At 40.4% G+C, this 13,612-nt stretch overlaps 1 protein-coding gene across 2 annotated transcripts in view; it reads right to left on the reverse strand.

Moving 5' to 3' along the window:
• The window catches only part of DERL1 (derlin 1), a 32,281-nt gene that overhangs the window by 9,915 nt on the left and 8,754 nt on the right, over positions 1–13,612 (reverse strand). Inside the window, exons 2-5 of one of the 2 annotated variants that reach the window (XM_017530718.2) lie at positions 9,202–9,313; positions 2,722–2,786; positions 1,133–1,159; positions 456–551 (exon numbers count right to left, since the gene is read on the reverse strand). In XM_017530718.2, coding sequence (XP_017386207.1) covers positions 456–551; positions 1,133–1,159; positions 2,722–2,786; positions 9,202–9,313 — 300 coding nt within the window. Of the gene's footprint in view, positions 1–455; positions 552–1,132; positions 1,160–2,721; positions 2,787–3,459; positions 3,504–9,201; positions 9,314–13,612 lie in introns of those variants that run through there. The other variant, XM_037739326.1, reaches the window with a different exon arrangement.

The raw sequence follows: 13,612 nt of genomic DNA on the forward strand, positions 1-13,612 counted from the left end.
AGGATTTATATGAAGAAAAGAATCCGGATGCTACAGGAGGGACATCCGAACATTGGGAAAGAATGCACAAAGAGAAGTGTTTGGCAGCAGAAACAATCATCCCAGCTACAGTGTAAAGCAAATAACAGGGAACGAGGGAGTGTTAAGAACAGATTTTTAAAGGCAGGGTTTCACATGAGTTATCTCTCCTTCTCTCTAACGCACCCAGGTAAGATAACTCAGGGATACATCCCTGAGGGGCCCAAGGTACAGAGGGAGTGAAGAAGATGAAAGCCAGCCAAGGACTCCCGGTTGGCTAACAGAGCTGGGGTTGAGGAGGGCAGAAAGGGGCTTGCCTATGGTATGCTGCTCTGCAGTGACCTCTCCTGGATAAGTCAGAAAGTACATCTCGGGACTGAAGAGGGATTTCTGCAAAGACCAATGAAAAGGACACTTTTCCAACCAAGGTAAAGTACCTTAAATCGTGTTCCAAACCAAAATGATACAATCATGTCTCTGTTCAGCTGGGCCCAGACATAAAGTACTGACATGATCAGAGGAATCATCAGCAACTGCAAAAGAAGTTGACATGTAAAAACCAGGCTCCAGAGGTACTTTAAAAAAGTGTTTATCTACTGTGCTTTTTACCCCTCCTCTTCAAAAAAATCCTTATCTGGGTAAAGGGTAACTCAACTGATCAGAATTATAAATTGATCCTACTATTTAATTTATCATGCAATGAATGCTACAAAATCCTATAATAAAACACAAAACTATATTGTTTTAGATGGATTCAGAAACGTAAGAGTCAAGCTCTGTTATTTACAAAAAGCAAGCAACAAAGCATTACCATATAATCTCAATTTTTAAAAAACGTCCATATACATGCCTAGAAAATAGACAACCGTTAGTGTCAATGTTCAAACACTAAAAAGAAGCCAGAAACGAACAAGGAAAGCAATGATTTAGATAGCTCATGTAAGATCTTCAACCTGACTTAAGATCTTTAAAATAAAACAGCTATAATTCTATAATTTCAAAATACTACAAAATTAACCCCATAGTTAAGGCAATTTCAACTTCTGACAAAGGCCATTAATAGTATATTTGAAACATATAAAAGGGCAAATAGATAGTTTAAAGGGACACTTACCTGCATATCCATTGCTAATCCAGTAATCTTGGTTGGTAAAGTTAAAGATCAGACATAAAAGAAGCATTCTGTACCTAGTCAAGACTGATGTGGTTATTTTCCTCCCATTTAAAAGCTCACTTGGCCAGGTGTAATTTGGCTCATGCCTGTAATCTCTGCACTTTGGAAGGCCAAGATGGGAGTATTGCTTGAGGCCAGGAGTTCCAGACCAGCCTGGGCAACATAGCGAGACCCCATCTCTAATTTATACATCTATATTTTTTTTTAATTTTTTTTTTTTTTTTTTTTTTGACAGAGTTTCACTCTTGTTACCCAGGCTGGAGTGCAATGGCGATCTCGGCTCACCGCAACCTCCGCCTCCTAGGTTCAGGCAATTCTCCTGCCTCAGCCTCCTGAGTAGCTGGGATTACAGGCACGCGCCACCATGCCCAGCTAATTTTTTGTAGTTTTAGTAGAGACGGGGTTTCACCATGTTGACCAGGATGGTCTCGATCTCTTGACCTCGTGATCCACCCGCCTCGGCCTCCCAAAGTGCTGGGATTACAGGCTTGAACCACCACACCCGGCCCATATTTTTTTAATTTAAAAAAATTGTTTAAGTTAATTTAATTCCAGTGTTCTGAAGAAAGATACTTTTTTATAGTTCAGATTGCTTAAAACATTCCACAACACAAAGATATCTAATCTTCATTATGCATATCCCATTAGGTGTCATGACAAGGATAAGTAGAAATCAACAGCTTCAGCAGATGACTTAGTCTGGTCATCTGGCATCCTTTTTCTCTGCCATTGCATGTTAACATCTCTCCTTCAAATAAAGAATGAAGATGCCTGTATCCTTTGAAGGAAATAATCATTCTACCTACATTCTCAGGGCTCTATGGCATGGTTAAAGTACAAAATATTTCTTTCCTTCCCTTAAAGGAGGGGAAAGGGCATCCACAGTGCCACATTTGCTGGCCCTTGGCCAAGTTTAAATGGAAGCTGAGCCCAAGGGCAACTTTGAGCTCACCAATTCTGCACAGGACCTGAGACATCAAGAGCTGCTGTTGCTCTCACCATCTGTGAGATTCCTACAGTTGGGGGACTGCTGACAACTGCTATTGAGACAGAGCAGAGAAACATACTGTGTCCCTTCCCAGAGCGGCGTACTTTATAGAGGGACCGAATTACTATAGAGGAGGACAGCAATGAAGTCAGAAAAGGATGCTGGTTGTAAATTAATGTTCTAGTAAGGACCACAGATTTCAAAAGCTGTCTCATGGCATGGACTCTCTTTGTGCCCCAGTCAACAAGCTGTTACACATGAGAACACAGAGAACCGGGAACAAAAAGAGGGAACAGTCATAAAACTACCCAACCAAAGGTGGAAAAAAATTGCACAAAGGCAATGGCTTAGAGCATCACTCAAGGGCTATATAATTTACTATAGCTTTAAAAAAAAAAACAAAAAAACTTTATTCTTATTAACTGCAGTCAACAAAAATGAAAATACTATAATTTGAAATTTTTATAGAATATTATCTATTTCCCCAAACCTGGAAAAAAACTGGTTTATTTCTGGCCCCAAATCACAGATTGAAGGATACCACGATGCAAATCCAGTTAAAGAGCAACATGAATAAATAGTCTGCTGGCCTCCCATCAAAAGCTCCTGGGAACAAAAACAAGCCAAATGTCATGGTTCAGAATTTCAAAACAAAGTAACATCTACGAAGAGAAACACTTCAAAAAGTTATAGAAAAAGCCAAAATGAGAACATTTTAAAAATCACTCATCTCTAGAACTAAAGAGAATTTTTTAAAATATCTAAACAATGTCCTCAATAAAGCCCTGAATCAAAGTCACCTGAGTAAGGTTCATCTGCGCTCTCCTAATTAAATTCCAGTAAGCGACATGCTCTGACTACCACAGGCTAAAACAGACCCAGAGGAAGTACAGTCAATTCCGCAGCTATGAGTCCTGCATCCCGAAGACCAGTGAGGCCCCCCAAGCTCTCTCCCAGCCTGTCAGCCTTTCCTTCTTGGCTCTCACCATGATCTGATGGCTGCATTTGGGACTATATGCTTGATCCCTGGCCTCCCCCACTAGACCATAAGCTCTGTTGGAGAAGGAACCTCTTTTGTCTCCTGTTGCATCTCCTCCAGCATAGCTATGCTGGGAGGCACTTACCATTATCATTAGAAACACACATACACATACACACACATGCCACCTGTCCCGCACTGGCCTTAGAAATGGAAAAGAAAGTCTCTGTCTTCCAGGGCCTTACATTCTACCAAGAGAAAACAATGTGGGGGAAAGAGGGAATAAAGCATCAGCCAAACCTTGCCATAGCCTCTGACTCAGTCCTCATACTGCATCTGGCAGGGAGAACAGAAAGACCTATGACCCACTTCTTACACATGAGGAGTTCAGGTCACATGACCAAAGTCACAGAGCTTGTTAGAAGCAGAGTGACATCTAATTACTAGCACAGTGCTCTTGTCACTGTACCATATGCCTTACTGGGCAGAATAATCAACAAAAGCCTTGCTCTTTTTTTTTTTTTTTTTTTTTTTTTTTTTTTTTTTTTTTTTTTTTTTTTTTTTTTTTTTTTTTTTTTTGAGACGGAGTTTCACTCATGTTACCCAGGCTGGAGTGCAATGGCGCGATCTCGGCTCACCGCAACCTCTGCCTCCTGGGTTCAGGCAATTCTCCTGCCTCAGCCTCCTGAGTAGCTGGGATTACAGGCACGCGCCACCATGCCCAGCTAATTTTTTGTATTTTTAGTAGAGACGGGGTTTCACCATGTTGACCAGGATGGTCTCGATCTCTTGACCTCGTGATCCACCCGCCTCAGCCTCCCAAAGTGCTGGGATTACAGGCTTGAGCCACCGCGCCCGGCCTTCTTTATCTTTTTTGAGACAGAGTACCACTCTGTTGCCCAGGCTGGAATGCAGTGGCACGATCTCAGCTCACTGCAACCTCTGTCTCCCAGGTACAAGCAATTGTCCTGCCTCAGCCTCCCGAGAAGCTGGGATTACAGGTGTCCACCGCCACACCCAGCTAATTTTTGTATTTTTAGTAGAGATGGGGTTTCACCATGTTGGCCAGGCTGGTCCTAGCTCTCTTACAAGCATGATTCCTAATGCCTTTAGTTACAAGACTTTCAGAGAAGCAAAAAAAGAAACAGAAATGACTGTACGATCACTCTAGCTTGAAAGTCACTTTCCCTCCCTGCTCCACGTCCTCTCACAGTTACATGCCATAGCTAGTCATTTAAAAAAAAAGAAACCCAACAAGTGTCAGTGAGGCAAAAGGATATAGCTAAAAGAAAATAGGTTTCCAGCAAAAGTGGCTTCTCCTCTCCTTTATTTCTCCCTTGAAGCACACTTCAGCCGGTGTTAAGCAGACCTAATGCTAGAAGATCACAATGATGAATCAGAGCTGAAATTCTAACACAATTTCTTAATTTTAATAACAGCTGTGCTTCCTTTGATGTGGCTTTGGCTGTCTGATTCCTAAAGAGTCTTTAGACTGAGTACTTAAAATATTGTAATCATATAAATTATGGTACTATATTATCTGGCATGCTTGCAACTGAGAATTTACAAATTAACTGGTTTCAAATTACAGTCTTCCAGTTCAAATCAGAAACCTCATAAATAAGCCAACTCTGCTATATACCTAACAATTTAGCCAGGCAGGAAAAGATGCAGGTGGCAAACATTTTGTTAAGATGTTAACTTAAAGCTACGTGGTTGAGAGAAAACGAGATTTCTCCCAGAAAACTAAGTGAACCTGGGTTCCAGTCCTAGCTCCGTATATTCAAAGAGCTTTGCGACTTTTGGGACATGTCACCACCACTCCAGATCACTGTTTTCTTATCTATGAAATAAGGGCGTTAAATAGAATGATCTCGAAAGTTCCTCTCTACATGTTTATAACAGCTATTATTCACAATGGTCAAAAAATGAAACCAAGTCAAATGTCTATCAACTGACGACTGAATAAATTAAAAGGAGGTATATCCATACAATGGACTCTTACTTGGCAATAAAATGGAATGAAGTACTGACACATGCTATATGAGAGAACCTTGAAAACATTATGCTATGTAAAAGACGTTACGTCACAAAAGGCAACATCCCATATGATTTTGTTTTAAGAAATGCCCAGAACAGGCAAATCTAAAGAGGTAATAAGATCAGTGGTTTTAGCTGGGTACAGTGGCTCACATCTGTAATACCAGCACTTTGGGTAGCTGAGGTGGGCAAATCACTTGAGGTCAGGAGTTTGAGACCAGCCTGGCCAACATGGTGAAACCCCGTCTACTAAAAATATAAAAATTAGCCAAGTGTGGTAGTATACGCCTGTCCCAGCTACTCAAGAGACTGAGGCATGAGAATTGCTTGAACCTGAGATGCAGAGGTTGCAGTGAACCAAGATAGCACCACTGCACTCCAGCCTGGGTGACAGAGTGAGACTCTGTCTCAAAAAAATAATAATAATAATCAGTGGTTTCCTAAGGCATCTGGGGGAGGAATGTATTAAATGAAAAGGGAGAGGAGCTGCTAATGGCAGGGTTTTTTTTGGGGGGTGATGAAATATTATAAAAATGAGTGTGATAATGACTGCGCAACTCTGTCAAGATACTAAAAACCAATGAATTGTGTGTATTTTAAATGGGTACGTTGTATGGTATGTGAATTACATCTCAATAACGCTGTTAAAAAAATGCCTCTCAGCTCAAGCATTTCAAAATGCCCTGTAGTTGGTGAGTAGGGAATGAAGGGGCAACTTATAAGAATCAAAACAAATAAAAGAGACCAGTGACCTAATAATCCCACAAATTTGTCCTAAATTGGTAGTCAGGGAGAATAACATTACAATTTGTTTTATTACCTGACTAGGTAACAGGGATGGGTAAATAGATTCAAAAACTTTAAATACACACAAGCAGACAAAAATAAAAAGTGGCCATTGGCCAGGCGCGGTGGTTCATGCCTGTAATCCCTGCACTTTGAGAACTCAAGGCAGGTGGATCACTTGATGTCAGGAATTCAAGGCCAGCCTGGCCAACACGGCCAAACGCCACCTCTACCAAAAATACAAAAATTAGCCAGGCATGGTGGTGCACACCTGGAATCCTAGCTACTCAGGAGGCGGAGGCACGAGAATTGCTTGAACCCAGGAGGCAGAGGTTACAGTGAACCGAGACCACGCCACTGCACTCCAGCCTGGGTGACAAAGTGAAACCGTATCTCAAAAAAAAAAAAAAAAAAAAAGGTCATGGAATTATTGTAATTTAGGTTTAATAACAACATGAGAATTATTTTTTTAAGTCCTTACAGTTCAGAGCTAAATTCTGAAATATTTATGAATGAAATATCTGGCATTTTGATTCAGATAATCAGGGGTAGAGGACAGCCATAGATATAGATAAAACAAGACTGGCTATGAGATAACTATTAGAGGTGATAACCATTAGATGAGGGGTTCATAGTGTCACACACTACGACATGGATGAACCTTAAAAACACTGTGCTAAGTGAAAGACGCCAGTCACCAAAGGACATATGAAATGTCCTGAATAGGTAAATCCATACACATGTAAAGTAGATTAGTGGTTGCCAGAGGCTGGGAGGAAGGAAAGGGGTGAAGAGTGACTGCTTCGGCTTTTTTGGGGGTAATGAAAATGTTCTGGAATTAGACTGTGGTGATGAGTGCATAACATTGTGAATATACTAAAGACCACTGAATTGTACACCTTAAAATGGTTAAAATGATGAATTTTATGTTACGTGAATTTGGTCTTAATAAAAAGAAAAAGGGTTCATTGGCTTTTCCCTCCACTTCTGCATATGTTTGAAAATTTCCCGGAATAAAATTTTGAATAACTGATCATAGATCATCCATACTTAATCTATTTTACTATTGAGATAACATTTACTATCAATATAAAAAAAATTACTCCGGCTGGGCACAGTGCCTCATACCTGTAATCCCAGTACTTTGGGAGGTAAAGGTGGGGAGATCTCTGAAGCCCAGGAGTTCAAGACCAGTTTGGGCAACATGGTGAAACCCATCTCTACAAAAAATACAAAAATCAGCCAGGTGTGGTGATCTACACCTACACTCAGAGCTACTCAGGAGGCTAAGGTGGGAGGATAACTTGAACCCAGGCAGTCAAGGCTTCAGGGAGCCATGACCGTACCACTACACTCCAGCCTGGGTGACAGAGCAAAATCCTGTCTCAAAAAAAAAAAAAAAAAAATTACTCTAATAACTTAATCCTCAATTAAGCTATACCAGAAACGCAGAATGCTAAGCATTCAGTATCATAATGGGTCCAACCAGAACAAAGGAGAATAAAAATCACATATTCTGGTAGATTTAAAGATCAAACCCCTGATATGGAGGTGAGAGGCCTAGCTGTCAGTTTCACTTCTGCCAAGTTACTTCACTTCCTTGAATCTCCTATTCATCTTTTGATAAAACTCGGGAAACTAAAATAGGTTCCTCCCAATAGTAATATAATAGTCTGTAACCTTACACTTTTTATTAATACAATTTCTTTCTTTTCAAAAAGAACCTAGTAGCAAATGCCAATTTAAGGTAAAATGTTATTTGTCATCAAATACCTATCCTACCATTCCACAATTCTCAACCATATGAGCACTGACTTCCATTTAAGGGTAGTTCAGAGTTCTCTACCCTGAGCTAATAGCCCGCAGGTTTACAAAGTCTCTGAAGTCAGTCAACCTTTTCAAAGTCATTTAAATTTAACAAAATTATATCCATATTTTAACACAGTATATTCATGTAATATTTCTTTAGTATAAGCACTCAGAACAGCATGTAAGGTATTGTAGGAAATAAATGACAATTCAGTAAGACACTTTTAAGAAAAGGTTTTTAGAACGTACCCATAACATTACATAGGTTGGCTAGACACAGTGGCTCACACCTATAATCCCAGGACTTTGGGAGGCTGAGGCAGGCAGATCACTTGAAATCAGGAGTTCAAGATCAGCTTGGCCAACAGGGTGAAACCCCGTCTCTACTAAAAATACAAAAATTAGCCAGGCAAGGTGGCAGGTGCCTGTAATCTCAGCTATTCAGGAAGCTGAGGCAGAGAATTGCTTGAACCCTGGAGGTAGAGGCTTTAGTAAACTAAAATAGCACTACTGCACTCCAGCCTGGGCGACAGAGCAAGACTGCCTCAAAAAAAAAAAAAAAATTACATAGGTACTCATACCTGACAAACTACCACATATTATTAAATCTTGGCTATATACTGTATGTTAGAGTTTTTCAATCAGAGAAAAAATCAGGCTTTTAATTACATAAATTGGTGTTTTTCAACCCCAATCTAGGAGGCATATATACTGCAGCCCAATTTTGCACTGAAGGACAAGGACTGCTGTGAAAGAAATGAGTGAGACCATCAAAATTTATGACAGGCACACAGCTCAGCCACTAAGGAGATGGGCAAGACACGTCAACCTCTGATCTGCTGCATCTATAAAATGGTAACACTGCTACTTATGCCTCAGGATGTTGTGAGGATTAAAAATCGAATAATCGGCTGGGCACGGTGGCTCGCATGTGTAATTCCAGCACTTTGGGAGGCCGAGGTGGACGGATCACAAGGTCAAGAGATCGAGAACATCCTGGCCAACATGGTGAAACCCTGTCTCTACTAAAAATACAAAAATTAGCAGGGTGTGGTGGCACTAGCCTGTAATCCCAGCTACTCGGGAGGCTAAGGCAGGAGAATTACTTGAATGCAGAAGGTGGAGGTCGCAGTGAACCAAGATTGCGCCACTGCACTCCAGCCAGGCAACAAAGTAAGACTCTGCCTCAAAAAAAAAAAAAAAAAAAAAAAAAAAAACTCAAAAAAAAAAAAAAAAAAATCAAATAATTTACACGCCTAGTACAGTCCAGGCACAGTCACTGAGCATTTACTATCCTTATGTAATTTCCTTTTATAATGCTAACTGCCCTCCAAATCTCTCCAAAGTAAACACATGGATTAGTAAATTAGAAAGAAACAATACTTAAGACAACTATGGGTAACATACCTGTTTCAAGTCGTGTAGAATACTGATATAAGAAATATAAATTGACCAAATAAAGAAATCCAGTTCCTGGACCCACAGGGAAATAAAAGGTGGCAGTGATTGGCCTCCAAACCTGTCCAGATCAAAATAAACACAGCTGTTAGTTTCTGTAAGACTGTTTTTTTTTTTCCTTTTAACTAAACAAAATTAACCCGTGCAAAGCATGCTCCTAACGTGTTGGAGTGACACTACCAACACAATTCAAAAAGACAACTGAAGAAAAGTGTTCATACCAATTACAATCACATCAATTTGTAAATCAATGGAATAAAGCAACATCATAAAATAAGCAACAAATATTTCTAAACAAGTTGAAACAAAATCAATACTATATGAGTACATGTTTAGTCTTTACTGAGATCAGGCAGCCAATTAAGCATCAAAAATAAATCACAAAGGCCTAATTTTTGACAATACGGTAATGCCTCTATTTAGGGAAAGAATATTCTGGAATGACAAACCTTGTCCAAAAATGCCACATTCAAAGGTAGAAATAAAGTAACAATTTTTTTATTCAAACCAATGCACTAAATAGGCAACAGGGACACTTTTTGTTTAAAAAACATTTCCCCCCAACCAAAAAAAAAAAAAAAAAAAGAATAAGGGTCTAAAGTAACAAGTAGGCATGCCTGCAATCCCAGCGCTTTGGGAGGTCGGTACGGACCCATTACCTAAGGTCAGGAGTTCAAGACCAGACTGGCCAACATGGTTAAACCCTATCTCTACCAAAATTACAAAAAATTAGCCAGGTGTGGTGGCAGGCATCTGTAGTCTCAGCTACTTGGGAGGCTGAAGCAGGAGAATTCCTTGAACCCAGGAGGTGGAGGTTGCAGTGAGCCAACACCACGCCACTGCACTCCAGCCTGGGCAACAAGAGTGAAACTCCATGTGAAAAAATAAAGTAACAAGTAAACCTCACTCCCAACCTCCAGTCTCCTGTTCCCTTTCCAACAACAGCTGATCAATGTCTTGTATCTCCTCTAAGAAATATGTGTTACTATTATTCATTCTTCTTTGTTCTACTCACTGTTTTATACTTGGTTCATTCCCAACAAAATATTTTTATTGGCTTCATAGTATTCCTTTTACGTGAATGTCTAAACTTTTGCTTAAACTGTTATAATGACACAATGAATATTCTGGTATGTCCTCTTTGTATGTGTATATACAGAATAAGTTCCTGTCAATAAATCTGCTAGAGCAACAGACATAGCATTTATTTTGGTAGATACTGCCAAATGCCTACAAAAATGTTTGTTCAATTTCTACTTCCTTCTAAAAAGCAGACGAATGGCTGTCTTCTCTCCACACTCTCACCATTTAGTGTATTATCTCAAAACTAATTTTTATTTGCATTATGAGAAGTCAAGCACCTTTTCATGTTTTAAAAACCTGAGCATTTCCTATATTCATTTTTTCTTCTGGATTTACATTTCCTTTCCCGCCCCCCCACCCCCACCCCCGCGAGATAGAATCTTGCTCTGATGCCCAGGCTGGAGTGCAGGGACATAATCTTAGCTTACTGCAACCTCCACCTCCTGGGCTCAGGTGATTCTCCCACCTCAGCCTCCCGAGTAGCTGGGACTACCAGCATACACCACCACACTGAGCTAATTTTTGTATTTTTGTAGGGACAGGGTCCCATGATGTTGTCTAGGCTGGTCTCAAACTCCTGAGCTCAAACAGTCCACCCACCCCAGCCTCCCAAAGTGCTGGAATTACAGGTATGAGCCCTCACACGTAGCTGCATTTCTTCATACATTATGAAATTTCTCTTTCTCATCGTTGCAAGCATTTTCTGATCTGTCATTAGACTTTCATGATATTTTTGCTGTATTTTGACATACGAAGATTTAATTAAATGTAGGCAAATGTATCCATGATGTATTATGTTTAGAAAGTCTTTTTGCTCCAAGAATGTAAGTGCTCATGGTTTTATTTTAGCACCTTCAAGGTACATCCAAGGAATGAGGAAGAGATTCAACTGTTTTTCTAAATGGTCACCCCATTTTCCCAACCCCATTTACAGAGTAACTCACATTTTTTTCCAATTAATTAAAAAACTACATTCATTTAACATTTATACTCTACTCTCCTTTATATTAAGGTCTACTTTAACACCATTCTGTTTGGAATTGATTCCTATGCCAATATCAAGTTATTTTAATTTCTGTGGGTTTTTTTCTTTTTTTCTCTCTCTTTTTTTGAGATAAGGTATCAGTCTGTTGCTCGGGCTGGAGTGCAGCGTAGTGATCACAGCTCACTGTAACCTCAAATTCCTGGGTTCAAGCAATTCTCTGGACTCAGACTCCCAAGTGGCTAGGACTACAGGCATGTACCATCATACCTGGTATTTTTTTTTTTTTTTTTTTTTTGAGACGGGCTCTCCCTATGTTGTCCACATTGGTCTCAAACTACCAGCTTCAAGTCATCCTCCCACCTCAGCCTCCCAAAGTGCTGGAATTATAGGCATGAGCCACTGTGCCTAGCCTAATTTCTACTCCTGCTATATTTTAATATCTGGTAAAGTTAAATAGTTAAATAATACCCCCCCTTATTTTCTTCAATAATTGTCACAATTTTCTTGGTTAGTCTCAATATTTTATTTCTCTGAATGAATTAGAACCAATATTTTATTATATCAATGTGATATTGATGTAATTCCCAGCCAAGAAGTCTTTCGTAGCTTTTAGAGTTGTCTGTAGAGCTCTTTCTTTTTATGCCTATTCACAAAAGTTGAGTATTTTACTGCCTGCAATATTGAAAACTGAGCTTCTGCCAGGTGCGGTGGCCCATGCCAGTAATTCCAGCACTTTGGAAGGCCTAGGCGGGCGGGTCACCCGAGGTCAGAGTTCAAGACCAGCCTGACCAACATGGAGAAACCCCATCTCTACTAAAAATACAAAATTATCTGGGTGTGGTGGCCCATGCCTGTAACCCCAGCTACTCAGGAGGCTGAGGCAGGAGAATCACTCGAATTTGGGAGGCAGAGGTTGTGGTGAGCCAAGATCACATCATTGCACTCCAGCCTGGGCAACAAGAGTGAAACTCAGAAAGAAAGGAAGGAAGGAATGGAAGGAAAAGAAGGGAGGGAAGGAGGGAAAGGAAGGGAAAGGAAGAGAGAAAGAGAGAGGGAAGGAGAGAAGGAAGGAAGGAAGGGAGGGAGGGAGGGAGGGAGGGAGGGAGGAAACAAGGAAACTGAGCTTCTTGGGATTTCCAAGCATACAACCATCACTATAAATAAACTTTTGTATCTTATTTCATTCATGTCTAATTCACTGGCTGGCACCCCAACCAGAACAATGCTGAATAGTGATGGACTAGATGGCCTTCCTAAACTTTTAGAAATGCCGGCAAAATGCTGGCCTTTGGAATGAGAGCTGTGCATCTATCTCATTGCACACTAGCAAGTACCAAGCACAAAAGACATGGTCCCTGAATTCCTCATAGTAGTGGGGAAGGCTGTCAAAAGAAGGAAGAGCTGGCACAAGGGAGGGGACGTGTGGACTTGTTACAAAGGCCCCAAGAATTGCAAGAGCACAACAACTGAATGGGTACTGCTGACAATTCGAGTGTAGCTGGAATGGGGGACATCAGCCACGGGGACTGGCCACATACAGACTGGCCAGTTACATTCTCCCGGCATGGGAATGTAACCCTCAGAGCTTAATTCCTTGTAGAGGAAAATGCCGTGTACATACCTAAAAAGTGATTTTCCAAGAAACTTGTATTAAACCAGAAAAATAAAATAGGTTAAAATTTGTTTTTTTCACAACTTTATCACAGAAACAGGATAGTTTAATGGAAAGAGAACTGGAGGTGATTTGAGAAGGACTGTGGTTAAGTTTTTGCTTATGAGTCACCACTTCTAAGCCTCAATTTCCATAGTTAATGGTTTATTTTAAAGAAATTAGTAAATTAGTGTGCTACTCAACTTATTTACATGCACTGATTCAGGAGATGGATTTTACAGATGAGAAAAGGTTAAGTATCAGCTAGTAAGTGTTAGAGCTAGAATTTTATCCCAGTCTGACTCCAAAGTTTGTGCTACTAAGCCCCTATTTTTACAATCCCTCCCCCAAGTGACGTCAGTATTATGAGGTACAATTACAAAGAGTGTAAGTGTTCACTACTACTAAACTTGTATAATCCTGAAATGGACTGAGAGTAAACCTACTCATTCATTCTCTGTGCTTATGAAAAGCACTGAGAGGCTTGGCGCGGTGGCTCACATCTGTAATCCCAGCACTTTGGGAGGCCAGGGCAGGTGGATTACGAGGTCGAGAGATCGAGACCATCCCGGTCAACATGGTGAAACCCCGTCTCTACTAAAAATACAAAAATTAGCTGGGCATGGTGGTGCGTGCCTGTA

Source organism: Cebus imitator, unplaced genomic scaffold (genome assembly GCF_001604975.1).
Source record: "Cebus imitator isolate Cc_AM_T3 unplaced genomic scaffold, Cebus_imitator-1.0 Scaffold68, whole genome shotgun sequence".
In the NCBI taxonomy this organism is placed as follows: domain Eukaryota; kingdom Metazoa; phylum Chordata; class Mammalia; order Primates; family Cebidae; genus Cebus; species Cebus imitator.